The sequence below is a fragment of the Lichenostomus cassidix genome, chromosome 17 (assembly GCF_008360975.1).
Source record: "Lichenostomus cassidix isolate B80296 chromosome 17, HeHo_3.0, whole genome shotgun sequence".
Classification (NCBI taxonomy): Eukaryota; Metazoa; Chordata; class Aves; order Passeriformes; family Meliphagidae; genus Lichenostomus; species Lichenostomus cassidix.
In genome coordinates, this window is record NC_139497.1 from 10,290,730 (window position 1) to 10,308,186 (window position 17,457).

Genomic DNA, 17,457 nt, shown 5'->3' on the forward strand with positions numbered 1-17,457 from the left:
GACAGTAACTCTACATTTTCTTTCCAGAAAAGCTTGGGCTGTGAGTTTAGACCTCCAGCCTCAGCATCCTGATCTGGTGCCGCCTTTGGGAGGATGAATCAGGACAGTTACTCAAGTGGACAACCCACGGGTGAGTTTTTTGCTTCTCCAAGTGTTTGCCTGTTTTCTTGTGTTTGTTCAGCATAATTTGCTTTCCATTTATTTCCTTAATGCTAGTGCAGGGGAATGCTGAGTCACAAATAAAGCAAAACGTGTGAATCAATGCTAAATTGCATGCCATGAAGATTATTGGGTCTTTGAGGTTTCCTGTCCACATCTGGATATCAGCATTCTTAGAATTCTAGTCCAGGTTGAAACTTTTTCTAGCAATTTTTTAAAAAGTTCTCACCAGTTCAGAAGAACACAGGGGTTTTATCACTGTGTTACACAACTCATTCTGCATTTTGCCATAACTTAGTTTTCTCATTAATTACTTTGGTAAGTAGTTACCCTATGCGCTAAGGGAAGATGTGCACACACCATTGTATGTCCCATTGAATCTCAGTGTCAGGGTCCCTAGTGGAAAGATTGGATGGACAGGAATTTATTACTTCTTTGGCTCAGACCTGCCCTAAATTTCCTCTCTTCTTCCATCCCCTTCTTTGGCTGGTGGAATTCAGCCTGACCGAGTGCTGCTGGCAGTTTGTGCCTGGGGCAGGCTGGGAGAGGCGGATGCCAGGGGCTGTGCCTGAGGCCTCCCAGGCTCTGCTCAGTCTGGGCTTTTTGGGAAGTGTCAAGGGGCATTCTTAGCTCTGACGTGAGGGCTATTTTTTGACAGTTCCTATTGTTCCCCACTCTTTGTTCATGGGTGAGGTCTTTTCATCTGATGCCTTTGTCAGAAAGAGAGGCTGTTAGGAGTGCTGTCTGCTCACAGGTTTGGGGAGTTTTCTTTTGTTGTCAAGAGTCCTGAGAATTTCTTCCTCCCTTTTTCAGACTCGCTTGGGCAAACATGCCCAGACAAATGAGGGATTCCTGGGATCTCCCCTTGCGGGGCCAGCAAAGAGAGGGGTCCTCAGAGCCACCACCTGTGTGCCCTGCTCTGGCTGTCCCAGGCCACGTGGCTGGGGCAGAGAAATTTGGGGTTCTGAACACCTGCCTACACTAAAGTCTGTGGGTTTGAATCTGGAACTCAAAAATAAAAAATTTTAGAAAAATTCCTGTGGTAGCATGAAATATCTATTCTCAGCGTGTATTTTTATTACTGTGAACAGGTGATGGTTACACATCAGGATGTCATGGAGATTCATGAATCATCCACAGAAGGATGCAGAGGCTCGGTTTTGGGGAAAAGACATTCAAATCTCTATAAAACATCCGGGTGCTCATTAGAAATATGTGGTCAGAATATTCGTAGATTGGTCATTGCAGCCTTATTTCTGGTAGGTGTAATAAATGTTATGGTTTGAGTTTAGATCCACTCTCTAAAACAGGCAAGGAATGAAGCTGCCCAGAGGGACACATTTTCCATGTACCACTTATGCACATTTTACACCTCCTGTTGAACTGCTCAGTCCTGGTTGTTCTTGGAGTCAAGTCCTGGTTTAGACAGGTGTGATCACTGGTGATTTCTGTCTTGGCTGAAGATAGGGATCTTCCAATCTGGACCTCCATTTGTTCAGCTTCCAGCACCACCTATTGCGTTTTACATTGTTGGTCCATTTCATTCTCTGAGCTGCCACTGGAGCTATACTTAGAGAGGAAGGATATTATAATCTTGTGAAAGATTAAAATATTGTTACTGTAATCCAGCTGGAAGGGGAGCACTTTTCTCAGGGTAAGAGACAGCCAAGGTTTTTCCCATTCTGTCCTCCCCTTGTATACAGGAAGGAAGTGCTGGCAAAGGCTCTCTGAGCTTCCTGTCGACGCAGGAGCACATTTCCAGACCTTCTCCACCATCCATCACCCAGGCCAGCCAAACAATCGTGGCAGTGCAAGGGAAAAACAGCCGGCTGGGATAAACAGCGGGAGCAGAGCCCTGGGAGCCGAGCATGAGCCAGCCTCCTCTGGGGCTGGGCCTGGCAGCAGCCACTGCAGATTTGCTTGCCTTCCCTTAAGTGTCTTTAGACTCAAACTCCCCTTTCGAAGAAACATCTTAACAAATTAAAAAGGAAGGAAAAAAGGAAAAAGGCTGTAGTTTGCTGGGGCATCTGCTGTGCTGGCAGTTTGTGGGGCTGGAGCCAAGGAGGTGCTGGGGATGCTCTCAGTGCAGAGCACCCTGGGGTGACGTGTGGGTCACTGGGTGTGCCAGGACAGAGGCAGAGGTTTCTGTCAGGTCTTCAGGGCAGTGCTGAAGCAAAGCCATCTATGATGACTTAGAGAGGGAGGAACCAAGTAAGGTGGAGGCCTCACCTTCAACTGGATCACCTTTGCTGAATAAGATTCCCTCCAAAAAGAGGCTCAGAACTGAACTGGGATCTTTTTCCCTCTATTTCCCTCTTTTGTTTAAATGCTGCATTACAATATTTCAGTCGTATTTTCAGATCTGTCTGCTGTGTAACCTGTTTTTAACCATTCCTTAAGCCAACTATCTGGGTTTATATTTTTCAGTATGGATTTAGTATCCTCAGAAACCTTGAGCTGGGAATTTCTCCCTACAACTATCTGAAGGGAGGTTGTAGTGAGGTGGTGTTTGCTCTCTTTTGCCATGTCTCAGGGAACACGATGAAAGGAAATGGCTTTAGTTGCCACAGGGGAGGTTCTGATATGAGAATTTTCTTTTTCATTGAAAGAGTGGTCAGGCTCTTTGCTGACTACTTGCAGGAGCACCTCCTCCTCCTCCCAGCCAGATGTGCCATTCTGGGATTTTTTCATTCCTTCTCTGTTTCACATATTTGGTTGTCCTTTGTCTGTGCTTGCAGCAGGCATGGGGTGGGCAGTAACCTCATTAAATGCCTATACAACACTCTGCAGGGCAGGAATAATTTTTTATTTAAGATCTTTACAGAATGCAGGATTATAGAATCCTTATTTAAAAGCTGGAGGCATTTCTGTAGTGCTAACAATTAGTTTTAGATCTATCAGAAATGCACATGGGCAACAGCAATTGAAAAATACAAGAAGGTAAGAGGTTACTGGGGATGGGATGGTTAATAAACAGCAGTCTTGGCTGCATGGTCGTGAAAACATTAACCCAAAAAACTTGCCCATCCAGCCTAGAGCTAAAGAACAGCAGGTTTCCCCACGCTCAGTGCTGGGTGTAGATGCTGGCAGTTGAGGCTGTCAACTTCAAAATAAATAAGCAAAACTCAGCAACCTGGTTTCAGGTCCTGCTGCAGCCCCCCAGTCCCCAGCCTGTTGGTGGCATTTGGCACTCTCATTTCCCTGTTTGGGAGAGTGTTAGTCTTCCCCTTTGTGGAGCTGGGTGACTGTACACAGGAGAGTGCTCACATTAACAGCAAGCAACGTCTTTTAATTTCCTTCTAGAAAATTACTGATTGTGTGTTTGCTTGTCCTGAGCATCCTGTTTGGAAGGAGACACCACTCAAATGGTCATGGCTGTGATTCTGCTCAGTCCCTCCATGAGCTGATCTTGTAGTTATTTCATTAATCTAATTATGCACTGTGACAGCAACAGGTTAAAAAAAAATGTGACAGGGCTGTGATTTGTTGACAGTGTCCCATTAAGTCCAACAATGCCAACTGGAGATGAACCCTCGAGCAATGCAAGGAACGTGGGACACTGGCATAGGATTGGATCTGCTGAAGGCGCTGGGAGAGGCTGCGGGTATTGAGGTGTTTGTGTCAGCAGACTGGGCTGGGAGGACTGGCAATTCTCAAAGAAGAGAAAGCAGGCAGGGACTGCCAGCCTGTCTGACATGTGGCTGTCATGGTTCATGACTCAAGGGAAGAGAAGTCTTTGGGACTGCCAAAGTCTTGGAAAAGACAAAGAAATAGGCTTGTGATAATAAGTGCTGTTTGCCCAGGGATACAAAACCACCGTGTGCCTGGGAAGAATGATGTTTAGATTGGATATGTAGTCATACAACAGAAACTGATGGATAATGAAGGAGTTTTCCAGGAATTGCCTGCTGGTCTCTACATTCCTCATTGCAAGAAGGCATGGAGTATAATAGCTGCTTCCACCCACTCTGGTTCTTTCACATAAATCTAGTGAGAAAAGGGTCAAGTTAAATCCATCTGTCCCAAACACCTTCCCAAACCCTAACAAGCTCCAGGTAACAAATGCTGGTAGAACATCCTGTGAAATCAAAGAAGCGCTAGTTATGAGAGAGACAGGAGGTGACACTGTCCTACAGCCCAGGACCACAGTGCAGCCTCTCTGTGCCTGTTGCCATGCAGTGTCCTGGGAGGCTGCAGGGTTTCCTGCATCCTTCTTTTCCTGTTCCACAGCCCTGGCTCCCTGGGCACATGTGCTGTGTGCTCTGGGGGAACAGGGGGCTGCCTGCAGCATTAGCCACAGCTCTTCACCCAAGGTGTTTGGGAGCAAAAACCTCCCCCATGTGTCTGCAGGGAGGGACAGCTCTGCCATGGCTGGGACTCATTTGTGTTGCAGTGGAAACTGGGAACAGTGGAAACGTCCTGCTCGGAGGCTGGAGCAGGCTTTGCTGTGTGATTGTGCCTTCTTTTAAATTAAACTATTTTGCAAGCACTTCCTTCCTGCATTTCTCAGAAGGAGGGAGGGGGTGTGCAAAGAATGTTGAACTGCCTTTGACGGAGGAGGAAAACTGAAGAAAACAAGAAATGCAATCCTAACTACTGACCTTTTACTTGAGCTTGGTGATGTTTTTCAGCAGCAGAGCCTCTGGGGAGTAACAGCATCCTCCTTGCTATTGTGCTGCCTGCCCAAAAAGGGGGCTAAAGTTCAGCTTTTATGATGTTCTCACTCTGGGCTTGTGGGAAAAAGGCCACATTCCCTTTCTTAGGTCATACGAGTGCAAGAGATGACAGAGTCCTCCAGTCTAACCCCAGGGCAGGAGGCCAGTGCAGAATGGGACTGGGATAGATAGCTTGGTAAATACACGGCCAGCTTTTTCTCCTTATGGAGAGTCACAGCAGGTGGGATGGTAATTTACATTGTTAAATTAAAAGGCACTGATTTATTTTATGTTGGTGTATTATTGTTTTATAAGAGTACATGGGTTGCCATTACTTGTGATGGACTCTTGCACTTTATTGTTAAATCCTTCTTTTCCACTTTGGTCAACAGTTACTGGAAATGAACATTATCTACCAGGACAAAAACAAGAGGTAAATAAGCATAAAACAAAACCTCAGCCTCCTGCCCAACAAACCAGAGGTTTTCAGGGAACTCTTCATAGTTTTGAGGACTGGATTTATTGCAGTGGATGCTCTCAAATAGTGCTCCTTGGCCCTCAGACTGTTCATTCCCTGTACTTGGGGGCTAGAGAGACACCAGTCCCTTTGCTCACAGGTCCTGATGTGTCTCCAGGCTCTGTGTCTCTGAGCTGCTGCCTGGTCTGTCTATCCCCTCTTCCCTCAGCAACTTCTGGTGTTTCTCTCCACTGAGGCTTCCTTCAGCCTTGTAGAAGTGTTGTTCAACAGATACTGAGCTAGTGTTTCCCCATGTCATGATCCTGGCTGTGCTGTGCTTTCTGAAATGTAGAGTCTGGGAGCAGAGGAGGTGGTTCTGCCTGGAAAGGCTGCCTATCTGAAGGATAAATTCTGTTCTAAAATTACACATACTGTTTTAAAGTTGCTATAAAACATCCTGTTTAAAAAATAAATCTGGATGATGCTGATGTGTGCCTGTGCATTGGCATCCTTTGGCAGTGGTGGTGACGACTCTGCTCCAGGGGCTCAGGGTGCTGATCAGTTTGTGGCCACATCATGTGCAGCAAGCTGAGAAATCCTGTCCTGTGGCTGATGTGTGAGTTTACCTGAAGCTGGAGTCTTGTTTTCTGCATGGCAGAGCACATAAAACTCAACAGTATGTGTCAGGTCACTGAAGAATAGATATCATTACCTGATGTACAGTCAATACTGTGAATCTCTGTGTTACAAGGAAAGACGTGTTCTGGCAGAATGGAGCAAATGGAAGTGCTGAATGATCAAACACTTTAATCACAGCTGCAAGGGGAAAGTGTTGCTCCTGCCCTTCTCTCTCATGCCGTTGCACCCAGTCCTGGTACATGAGTCACCTCTTTGCTCCTGTGCTGATACCTTGGACCCTTCCCTGAGTTGCTTCAATTCCCTGGCCCAGCAAGAGCAGATCTGTGTTTTGGTCAAGTTCCTTTTCTGTGGAGTTCTGTTCCTTTTCTCCAGTCTCTGCTCTCTGTGACAGGGACAGGACTCGAGGGAATGGCTGGAGCTGTGCTAGGAGAGGTTTAGGTTGGATATCAGAAGAGGTTCTTCACCCAGAGGGTGCTGGGCACTGCCCAGGCTCCCCAGGGAATGGGCACAGCCCCAAGGCTGCCAGAGCTCCAGGAGTGTTTGGACAATGCTGCCAGGGATGCACAGGGTGGGATTGTTGGGGTGTCCTGGGCGGAGCAGGAGTTGGACTGGATGATCTTTGTAGGTGCCTTCCGGCTCAGGAGATTCCATTATTCTAATGAGAATGAGTCACTGCTTTTGGACAGCTCATGTCCTAAGTAGAATCTCTTGGCACCAGCCAAGCCATGAAATACAGCCAGGTATTAATTCAAACTGCTTGAGGAAATGTGCACACACTAAGCACATCTTTGGGTGGCTGTTTTAGGGGCACAGACCTGTTGGTGTTCCCTCATTACCTGGGGAACCCCTCATTACCCCACTCTATGACACAGTGAGCTATGTGACTGTGGTGAGTGGAGGCAGCTCACCCACCTTTTTATCTTTGCTTTGGTCTTTGACATTGAGCCTTGACTTTGTAGTGATCTCCAGTGACTGACCCTCACTTTTGGCAAACACAAATACCCAGTTACCTGAGGGTGCAGGCAGATGTGGAAAAAAAAACAATGTGGAAAAGAGAAATGAGTGGAGTCTGTCAACTCTCTGGCATTTTTGGTTATCACAGTGAGTGGTGGAGGGAAATAATTGCTATGAAAGCAGGCCTGAAGCTGAGGGAGGTTTGCTGCAGACAAGGGATTTGGCCCCATGACGTGAAGCCTGGGGCAGTGGCGTTCAGCTAACCCCTGAAGTGTGTCTGGTCAAGGCAAGATCACAGCTCTTGAAGATTACTTAATATTTATCTGTCTTTCTAGCTTACAAGTGTTGATTTTCTTATCTGCAAGGACTTGCCCATGGCACCCCATGGTGCTGTCTAGTGCAGGTGCTGGCCATACACTCCTGCCCCACTGTCCCCCTCCACCCTCACTCAGCACTGAGTGGCCCTGGTGGCTGCGGAAGAGCCACTGTCCCTGCTGGCCCCCAGGGAGATGTTCATTACACAGAGCTGTACGCTTTGGCTCTGCACATCGTTCATTTAACCTTACTTGATTTTGGCTAATCTGAGGACAGATCTCTTTTCATTTTCTGCTGGATGCACTTTGCACTGAGCTACACAGACACTGGGAAGGAGAAAAATTTGTCTGATTTGTTTGTTTTTCCTTGGGAAATAAGAAATGAAGATTTATTACCAGTTTTCCCTCCCCAGGGCTCCACCTCAGCAAAGCCCTGTTTCGGTGGCAGAAGTTTGCAGCGAGCTATTGGCGATTCAGCATGACAAAAGTTCATGCAGTTCAGAGCTCTCATGATTACAGAGAAGCTTTTCTTGGGATTTTTAATATGTCCTAGACACAATTAAAAGAATTTCTCAGCAAGGAGAGTGCAAGCTGGGGACTCTCCAGCAGATGTAATCACTCAAGGAAAACTTTGTTTGGCTTGGCTGTGTCCTGCCTTCGTTCCATGCTCTTTCATCCAGGCTTTGTCTCTGAGTCTTTGCAGTGTCTGTCGGTCTGTCTTTCTGTCTTTCCATCTGCCTCACAGTCTGCTGCAGGCTGAATGGGACAGCCTTAACCTGGCTACTTCCAAGACAAACAGCGAGTCAGATGGAAAAAGGGGGGCCCTTGGCTGTCAGGAGGCTCTGCGGTCACTCACTTCCTAGAATTAAGGGCTGGGAGTTGATCTGTATGCCAGCCAAGCCAGAGACAATGATTGGGTTCCCATTTTATTCCTTTGATACTGTCTTAAATATCTGCAATGACTAGGAAAACAAAGTTTACATAAAGTAGAAATCCACTTTCTCATAGAGATCTGTTCTACCCTGTGTCCTTCGATGTGGATGACACAGGTGGCAAAACTCATCTGTTGTTTCTCACAGGGCTTTGGGAACCAGGCCTGTTATTAGAGAACTGAGTTGTAACAATTCCTGGCTGTGATGGGATAGTTTTGGTAGCCACAAGATGGGACTGGTGCAACTGGAATTCCAGTGGGTGAGAGGAAGCTGTACAGGCTGTAGTGACTCAGGCATGGCTCATGGGGACATTGAAAGTTCCCATGTCCCTTGACACCCAGGAGGGTCTGTGCCTTCAGCTGGGCACTGGGTTTCCAGAGCTGCTGATACCAGGCTGGAATAAGTATTTGTTAAAACAGATAGATCCATACTGATGGCAAAATGAGAACTGTCAGAACTGGGCATCTGTTCTTGCTTCCTTAAAGTACTGCTGGGAGACTTTGGGTGAACTGCTTCTCTTCCCACATGGAGAATTGTGGCACCTTCCTGCCTTATGCATGGTAATGGAGAGCCTGAGGTGCTGCTTTGTAATGTCTTGGTAGCATCATTGACTTGAAGAGACTGCTGGAGAATCCCAGTGAGAGGATTGCGTTTGGGATATCAGGATGTCCCTGGCTGTGTGCAAGTCCCACAGGGAGATTTCTATTTCAAATGTCTTTGAAATAAAGAAAGTAGCAGTGGAGGAGAGCAACCACTTGGGAAGGGCTTTGGGTAGCTGCACCTCACTCATGAATGAATGAGGTTAGGTTGTTCAGGTGGCTTTGTGTCCAGCTGGGCAATGTTTTCTCATTTCCAAGGAAGCCAGTAGAGCCTTCGGTGCTCCCAGAGGTCCAAAGCCAGCTCCTTTACTGCTGAACGAGCTGTGAGCTAGGATGGCTCATGAAATAGCCTTGAGTTGCACCAGGGGAAGTTTAGATTAGATACTAGGAAAATATTGTCACCGAAGGGGTTGTGAAGCATTGCCCAGGGCAGTGGTGGAGTCACCACTGAAAACCATGTGGATGTGGTACTTGTGAACATGGTTTAGTGTGAGCATGGTGGTGGTGTTGGGCTGATGGCTGGACTTAATGATCTTGGAGGTCTTTTCCAACCTTAACAATTCCAAGATTCTCTGGTTCTCTGAAGTCTGTGCAGCTCCTGGGTGACAGATGCTCCAGACAGCACAAAGACTTGCTGAAGGTGAGCATTTGTAGTCAGTCACATCACTCACTATGTGATCTGCTTCCGGGATGGAGCTGTGGGACAGTGCAAAGGCACCTTGATCTTTTAATCCCCAGCAACTCCATGGTGCTCTCCTTGGAGAGCTGTCTCCATCCACATACTTCTGCTCCCCACTGCTCACTTGTTTAAACAGTTACTGAGTCCACATATTTGTTACTCTTCACTTCAATGTCTGATTGTGCTAATTTTTAAGACTTTTTGCATTCTCTGTTACACCATCATTATAATTATTATTACAGCCATGTCCCCACTGGGTCAGTGGTGGCCAAGGGTCTCCAAACCCCCAGTATTGTTCCCAGCTGGTCCATGGTGGCAGATCCTATGTCTGGCAGGGTACAGTTGTCCTTGTGAATGATGGGTGCACTGTGGAGGGTGGTCTGGGTCTCCCGTGGGATATGATGACGTGCAAAAGGTCTTGATGAATATTTTATTTTAAATATAGATGACCATTTTAAATAGGCAAAACAATGAACAAACAAATGTGTGAAAGATGACTCAGCTTCCCCATTTCACAGTTAACAGCTAATTCTTAGATACCCCTACCCAAAATATTTAGCAGTATTAATTTTCTTGTGAGGCTGGAGACTGAGAAGACTTTTAAATCCAGTCCTTGATAGTTCCTAAACAGGAACTAATGACCCCATGGGAAGCCAGGCTGAAGCATTATGTCCTTCTTCTTCATATTCTTTCCATCTAAACTACCCTGCTCTGAATGGTTTAGATAGAATCATAAAACTGTTTATGTTGGAAAAGCCCTTGAAGATCCTTGAGTCCAGCACTCTCAATGCCACCATTTAACCATGTCCCCAAGTGCCACATCTGCATGTCTTTTAAATCCCTCCAGAGCTGTGGCTCCACCACTTCCCTGGGCAGCCTGTTCCAGTGCCTGATTACCCTTTCCATGAAGAAATTTTTCTTTATATCCAACATAAATCACCCTTGGTGCAACATACATACCCCAAATATCTCCTGAAACACAGAGGGATGTCCCACTTCCATCCTCTCACTTCTCTGTTCCATCTTCCTTGGTGAATGCTCCACTCTTCCTGCCACCACTATACAAGAAAGCTGTTAAAGTATTAGAGAGCATCCAAGAAGGGCCATTAAGATGGTGCAGGGCCTTGAGGGGAAGTTGTGTGAGGAGCAGTTGAGGGCACTTGGTCTATTCAGCCTGGAGAAGAGGGGACTGAGGGGAGACTCATTGCAGTTATAACTTCCTCCTGAGGGGAAGAGGAGGGGCAGACACCGATCTCTGCTCTCTGTGACAGGGACAGGACCCCAGGGAATGGCCTGAAGTTGTGTCAGGGCAGGGTCAGGCTGGAGATCAGGGAAAGGTTCTTCCCCCAGAGGGTGCTGGGCACTGCCCAGGCTCCCCAGGGAATGGGCACAGCCTGAGGCTGCCAGAGCTCCAGGAGTGTTTGGACAATGCTGCCAGGGATGCACAGGGTGGCATTGTTGGGGTGTCTGTGCAGGGGTGGGGTTGGACTGGGTGATCCTTGTAGGTCCCTTCCAGCTCAGGATATTCTATGATCTGTAAATGAACAGGAGATATGCATTAAAGCCACTGTGACCCCAGGTCAGCTCTAGTATGTCCAGGCAGGCCCTGGTTTCATGCCATGGCTTTGCCCAGCAGCTGGTGTAGCCTGTGCCCAGGGGTGTGAAAATGCCTTCCCCTGCTCTGGAACCATCCCTGGACAATGCTGCTGTACTGTTTGGACATGAGGTTGTTTTCAGCTCTAAATCCAGAGTGCCGCTGGGCTATACCAGCTCATGTTGATTAGAGAGCAGGTAATTAATCACTGTGTGGTTTGCAGGTTCTGTCACTGATGAAGTTGGGATAAGGAGTGGTCAGGATCCCTCTCAGACACTGAGGGACATTTAAAATGCTGCAGAGTGCCTCAGGTTGGGTGGGAGGCCTGAGACGTGCCTGCCCACTGGTGCTCATGGGCACAGAGCCCTTCAGAGCTGCCTGAACTCTCTGTGTAGCCCCAGGCTGTGACAGCCCCCCATTCTCTGTAGCCCACCCCCCCCACTGGGCCCTGGGCAGGGCTGGGGTGGCAGGTATCACACACTGAGCTGGTTCTCTGCTTTCATTCAGCACTGTAACTCGGTATCACACACTAAAGAGACTTTCCATTTGTATTCAGGGCTCATATACCAGCTCTGCACAGTTTCCTGCGGGTTCCAAGGGAAAGGATCTTTCCATGCATAATTGAATCACGTTCAGCACGGCAGCAGTGGAATTTTTTTCCCCAGAAAATCTATAACGTCTTGTTGGTGAGCTCCTGTACTTTGAGAACTTGCAGTGCGCTTGCTTATCTCGTTCTCTCAGATAAACACCTCTCAGCATCCTGTTTTTCTTGTGCCATACGAACAGGAAGAGAGCGATTGTTTGAGATATGCGTCAGTCAGAGCTGGAACCAGGCAGCTCCTTAGCCTCCCCATCACCATGGAAACCACCAAATCCCTTCAAACACATTGGTGCTGAGCTGACAGGTATCCTGGGTTTTCCACTTAACATCCCCAGAGCTACGACTTTAATGTGCAGTACCTCTCAAAAATAGGTTTTTTAAATTTTATCTAAGGAGATATGGCTATAAATCTTGGAAGCGAGCAGCCATTGCTACTTTTGTCTTAAGTAGCAGTAAGATCTTTTATTTGGCCATGGATTTGGTGGTAGGAAGGGCTCCGAGGCAGCTCTATATTCAGTGGGAGCATGGCGTGAGGGACTGGGCAAGGTTTTGCCTGAGCCCGTGTGTAATGTCTGCAATGTGTCCTGGAGACAAGTGGCTTGAGCCAGCCAGATTTTGGATAAGCATTTGGCTGTTCTGCAATTACTTAAGGGTGACTTGGAGAGCTTTGTGTGTGGAGGGAGCATTTTTAGGATTTGGGAGTGATTGGAACTGTTCCTGGCGCCTCAGGGTGGGATTTTCAAATGCAGCAGCAGAGATTTGGATGAAGAACATGTTGTTTGAAGGTTCTGATAATGCTGAGTATCAGTACTGGTCTAGTGGAAGGTGTCCCTGCCCATGGCAGTGGAGTTGGAATGAGATGATCTTTAAAGGCCTTTCCAACAAACCACTCTGTGATTCAACTGGAGATGGAGTTTTAAGCTACCATTCTGAGATCTAATTGGACAGAGGAAGAAGGAGAAATTCTGTTAACATAGGGGTTTAACCATTGTTTTATTCAACATATGCAAAGCAGCAATGTCTGCCTCTGGAGAACTTGATTCAGCCTGGACAGATGGGTCTCCTCCACTTTGTTTACCTGAGTAAACATGTCACTATGTCCCAAAGTGCCACATCCGCACACTTTTTGAGCACTTGCAAAGCTAGTGACTCCACCACTGCCCATCACTCTGTCCAGGCTGGCCTGTCTACACTGGTGGAGATCAACCCCATGACTTCTGTATGCACTGACCTTGAAAAGAGAGAGACCCTGCCCCCATTCAGCATCTGATGGTTCGGAAATATCCACAAGTGAGGAACTGGCAGAAAAAAAGGTGGGAAGGTCTTTTATACTAAAATCAAACTATTGTTACTGCTCTAAAAAGAAAGTTGGATGGCTTCAAAATATGTATTACAGCTTTTTAGAATTGCCAATTGGGTTTTTTCATGTAAAACTACTTAGGAGAGACAGGCAAAGGTTGTTAGGTTTAGAACTTGGGGATTTCCAGAGATGTCTGGATGTTTTAGGTCTGTGATAGTACTCTGGATCTGATGTTTCTTTCCCGTTCTGCACTTCAGTCCTCTGGGGCTGCTGCTATTCCTGGCAGTCTCAGTCTCTTATGTAATTAAGAAGTTCCCCCTTTTAACCTGGACAATGTCAATTTTCTTCCCTTTTGCAGGATTGATAAGCTTGCAGGAAGAAAAGGTTAGTTTTCTGGAGTGATATTTTAGATGGTTTTAAACTGAATTTCCATTTCTATGAAGTGCCATTAACTCAGTGTAAGGACATTAACTTGCACCCTGGCTGTGACAGATCCTCCTGTTCCTGGCCTGAGGAGCTTGGCAAGACAGTGAGACATGAGGAATGGTTCATTCTATGGCACTTATTGTTGTCCTCCTTCTGGGAACATGGTGACTCGCTCCTCACCCTTCCCTCAACACTGAGATGTTTTATGGGAACAGAACCTAATTCTCTTCATCGCTGAAAAAAATGCATGGAGCTGGTGGCTAAAGGAATTAAAAATAGCCTGACTGAGTTTTTGAAGGAAAAAAAACCTGTGTTTTGAAACTGTGGATTTTGCTTAAACTGTTGTGAGCACAAGAACACAAGCCCTGGTTTGGTCAGGATGGGGATCCACCCAGCTCAGAGTGTTGAGCCACCCCTCTGTCTGTGCCTGGCCATGAGGATGGAGGGAGAGAGTGTAAAATGGAAAGAGAATGAAGGAGTGCAGTGCTGTCCTCTCCTCCCATGTGTGTCCTGACTGTCCCATGCCAGAGATTGTCATCCTGGTGTTGCAGAGCCCTTCACACTGAGGTTAGAGCCCATCTGACCAAGGAGAAAACCATTTGAGAGTGTTGCCAATTCCTTGCAAAAGGTTTATGATTGTTATGTTTTCAGGCTTTTAGGAAGTTGGATTTCATTAGCTGCCTAGAAAGCAACCTCTTGGTGTTATTTTTAGAATTGCCATTTACTTACAAATAGCTGCACTTCTCCTTGTCCAGCCAGGGTGCATTGAAAGGGTCCCCAGATGACCTCTGTTTGTCTGAGGTGATGTCACACATGTGATCAGGGTGACTATGTGAGATGGGCTCCTTTATTGCTGTGCTTTCTTCTCCCCAGCCTGGGTAATCTCAGGCACTCTGAGGATGTCCCAGAGCTGGGTAACTCCTTGGTGAGGTTTCGTTTTAATTTCTTGAGTTGGCACCACCTCTGAAGGGCATCTGCTGCTCCTGTGCTTTGTGTGGTGCCCAGGTGTTGTAAGGGAGGTGATTCTATCCCTCTGCCCTGTTCAGGTGAGACTTCACCTGCAGAGCTGCCTCCAGCCCTAGGGCCCAGCACAGGAAGGGCATGGAGCTGCTGGAGAGAGTCCAGAGGAGGCCACGGAGATGCTCCAAGGGCTGGAGCCCCTCTGTTCTGGAGCCAGGCTGGGAGAGCTGGGGGTGTTCACCTGGAGAAGAGAAGCTCCAGGGAGACCTCAGAGCTCCTTCCAGTGCCTAAAGGGGCTCCAGGAGAGCTGGAGAGGGAACTGGGACAAGGGATGAAGTGACAGGACAAGGGGAATGGCTTTCCACTGCCAGAGGGAAGTGTTAGATAGGATATTGGGAAGGAATTTGTCTCTGTAAGAGTGGTGATACCCTGGCACAGAGTGCCCAGAGAAGCTGTGGCTGCCCCTGGATCCCTGGAAGTGTCCAAGACAGGGTTGGACAGGGCTTGGAGCAACCTGGCATAGTGGAAGATGTCCCTGCCTGTGGCAGGAGATGAAATGAGAGATGAGTTGAATGTCCCTTCCAACCCAAACCAGTGTGGGATTCTGTGATGCTGTTGCTCAGGTGTCTGTACACTCTGGGTGGGACAAGAATGTTCTTGGGGCTGATGGGGGAAGACAGGGAGGAAGGCCCTTGTTTGGAGCACTGGGGTGGGGCTGTGCTGTGCCTGCCCTGCCCCACAGAGCCTGGGGAGCAGCTCTCCTGTCTCTCCATTGACAAAAAGCACTAAGAAAATAAGAGGGCGATGTCACTGCCTGTTGTGCTCAGCCAAGCAAGCCTTCGCTTTTAATGAGAGTGCATTTTGTTTGATCTGTGCTTTTTGAGGGGGAAATGATGAATTTTAGCCATTATGAAAACAAAAGACATGGTTATTTGTAGGAATTGCTTTATAAGAAGCATATGTGTGCTTTATTATTCTTGTGCTTGAAGAGTGGGGATTGTTTTCAGTTGGGAGGCTGCGGTAGAAGAATGTGAACTTCTGACTCACTGAGAAATCAAGCATGTATCAGCCAAATGCTGAGGGCTCCTATTATGTTTTCATAACTCAAATTTCTCAAAATGGAAGGGATCTCACTTGCCCTTAGTCACAGAATGACTTTTGTTGCCATTAGGAAAGGTTGGCTTCTTTTCTAGAAAAATTTGTCTTGCTTTCAATGCAGTGTTCCTTTCCCTTTTCCCTCTCCAGCACAGCAGTTTCTCCATGTTCTACCTGTGCAACTCATTCTCCACCAAATTTCTGTTTTAGCTCCTAATTTTGACTTTCAGTAATGATGTAATCAACAGCATAGACCAAGGTATGGCTTCTCAGAGTGATCCCAGGAAAGTGTGGGCTCAGCTAATGGCACCTGAGGAATTCTGGCTTTTGTCTAGAAAAACCAAATGAGAAACATGAAATGAGCATTGCCTGCAGAGCCAGATGCAGCCCTAACCATACTGTGATTGTGTGCTTGGTGATAAGCTCTTGCAAGGATATTAGAGAACACACATTCAGTAGGACTAATTTTATGATACATAATTGCATGTTGTCACATTACCAGAGTAAATCCAAATGAGAGACTCAAGAAGGAACTGCTGGCTTGTGCCTTGCAAGGTGCATCACTGAATTAGAAGTTTCTGTTAAACCAGGTCTGTCTGGAAAAGGGTGTAGAACCACAAAAAGATAAGCCTCTAGATACTAACCTCCCCCCTAAAGTGAAGCAAAATATTTCCTGCTGAGTGAAACAACTGTCTCAGTTGGATTGGAATAAAACTTTGCCCCTGTTCTCGATACAGATTGAACTGGGCTGGGGGGAATCACTCTGGGCTGACTTTTCCATCTGGCCTATGAACAAAACATAAACTGGTTCTCCAGTTGCCAGTGATGTCTGGGCCAGTTTGTGGCAGTGTGTTAGGTGATGTGACCCCCTTTATATCAGTAGCAATCCCAGCTGTGGGAATCTTCATCTGCTGTAGAAATGCTGCAGGGGCCTTCATGTCTACTGGCAAGCAGGAGGTGACTGTCATCACAGGGCTGGGAGAAACAGAGCCGTCACAGCTGGGTGATGAATGGAGAAATATGGAACCATTCATTGTACATGAGGTTTCTGGTAACAGAGAATGAGCTGATGTTCACAGTCAGGTGATTACAAGTGAGGAACTCGGAGCATTTGGGGATATTTTCCCCTCCTGTCTGATGTAGATCCTCCGACTGGCTGCATTAGTGCAGAAGGGGAACCTGAATGTGTGAATGAAGAGCTGGAGGAACAAGTAATAAATGCCTTTCCCTTGGTAAACCTGGACTCACAGACCTCCCAAAAGGCTCTGTCTTTAATGTTTAAATTACAGGGGAGGTGTGTGGTGTGAGGAGTTTAAGACTGTGGTGGCTGGTGTGGTTCCTTCCCTCCCAAGACGTGAAGGGTTTGATGCAGCTGAGTTCAAAGCTCTGTCGATTAGAAAACAGCAGCTAAAACTGGAAACTGAGCCAAGGCTGGAGCGAGCCAGACAGGCCAAATAAAGAAGGACTCTGTCCATCTTCTTGCTTCATTTCCTTGCTGTGTAAGTTCAGCTAAATGCACAGTTAGACATTCCCAAGCATATTTGCCTTTTGTGGAAATCACAGCAAAGGAATGGGTTGCTGGGATGGGGAGAGAGTCTTGGAGCTCTGGAAACGGTGCTAAAGCAGAGCAATGTATTGTTTCTGAAATGAAATGGTTTCATGACATCTGATCCTTCTGTAAATTGGTCTCTGTTGGATTCAGTGGTGGATGTAATTACTATGGAAATGCAGCAGCCTGTCCTGGCAGCATTCCCCTGTCCCTGCAGATGCTGCTACCTGAGCAGTGCAGGGAGCAGCTCTGGCTGCTTTTGTCATTGTGAGGGACTAATCACTGCAGTCAGTGCAGATTGGGATCAATCACCAAGTGCTTACTCCTCAAGTCATAGTGTTCTTGGGAGTAAACTGCTATCATTCCTGAAAATAACTGTTTTCCTTGTGACACAGACTCTGCCACGAGGAGGTATTGAAGAGCCTTTGCCCACCTTGGTGCAGGTGCATCTGAACTTGGAGTGGACACTTGTGAGGGAAAATCCTCCCCACCCCCAAGATGGTGCTGGTTTAGATTCAAAAAGAATGTGCAGGAGTGGAGAAGG

General features: G+C 47.1%; 1 protein-coding gene across 12 annotated transcripts in view; it reads left to right on the forward strand.

Moving 5' to 3' along the window:
- The window catches only part of EXD3 (exonuclease 3'-5' domain containing 3), a 282,421-nt gene that overhangs the window by 62,564 nt on the left and 202,400 nt on the right, over positions 1-17,457 (forward strand). For all 12 annotated transcript variants that reach the window (XM_085076512.1, XM_085076507.1, XM_085076510.1 and 9 more), the window contains exon 3: positions 28-130. Coding sequence is in view for 9 of the 12 variants with exons in the window: in XM_085076507.1 (XP_084932633.1) it covers positions 94-130 (37 nt within the window). In the remaining 3 variants the exon portion in view is untranslated. The remainder of the gene's footprint in view (positions 1-27; positions 131-17,457) is intronic.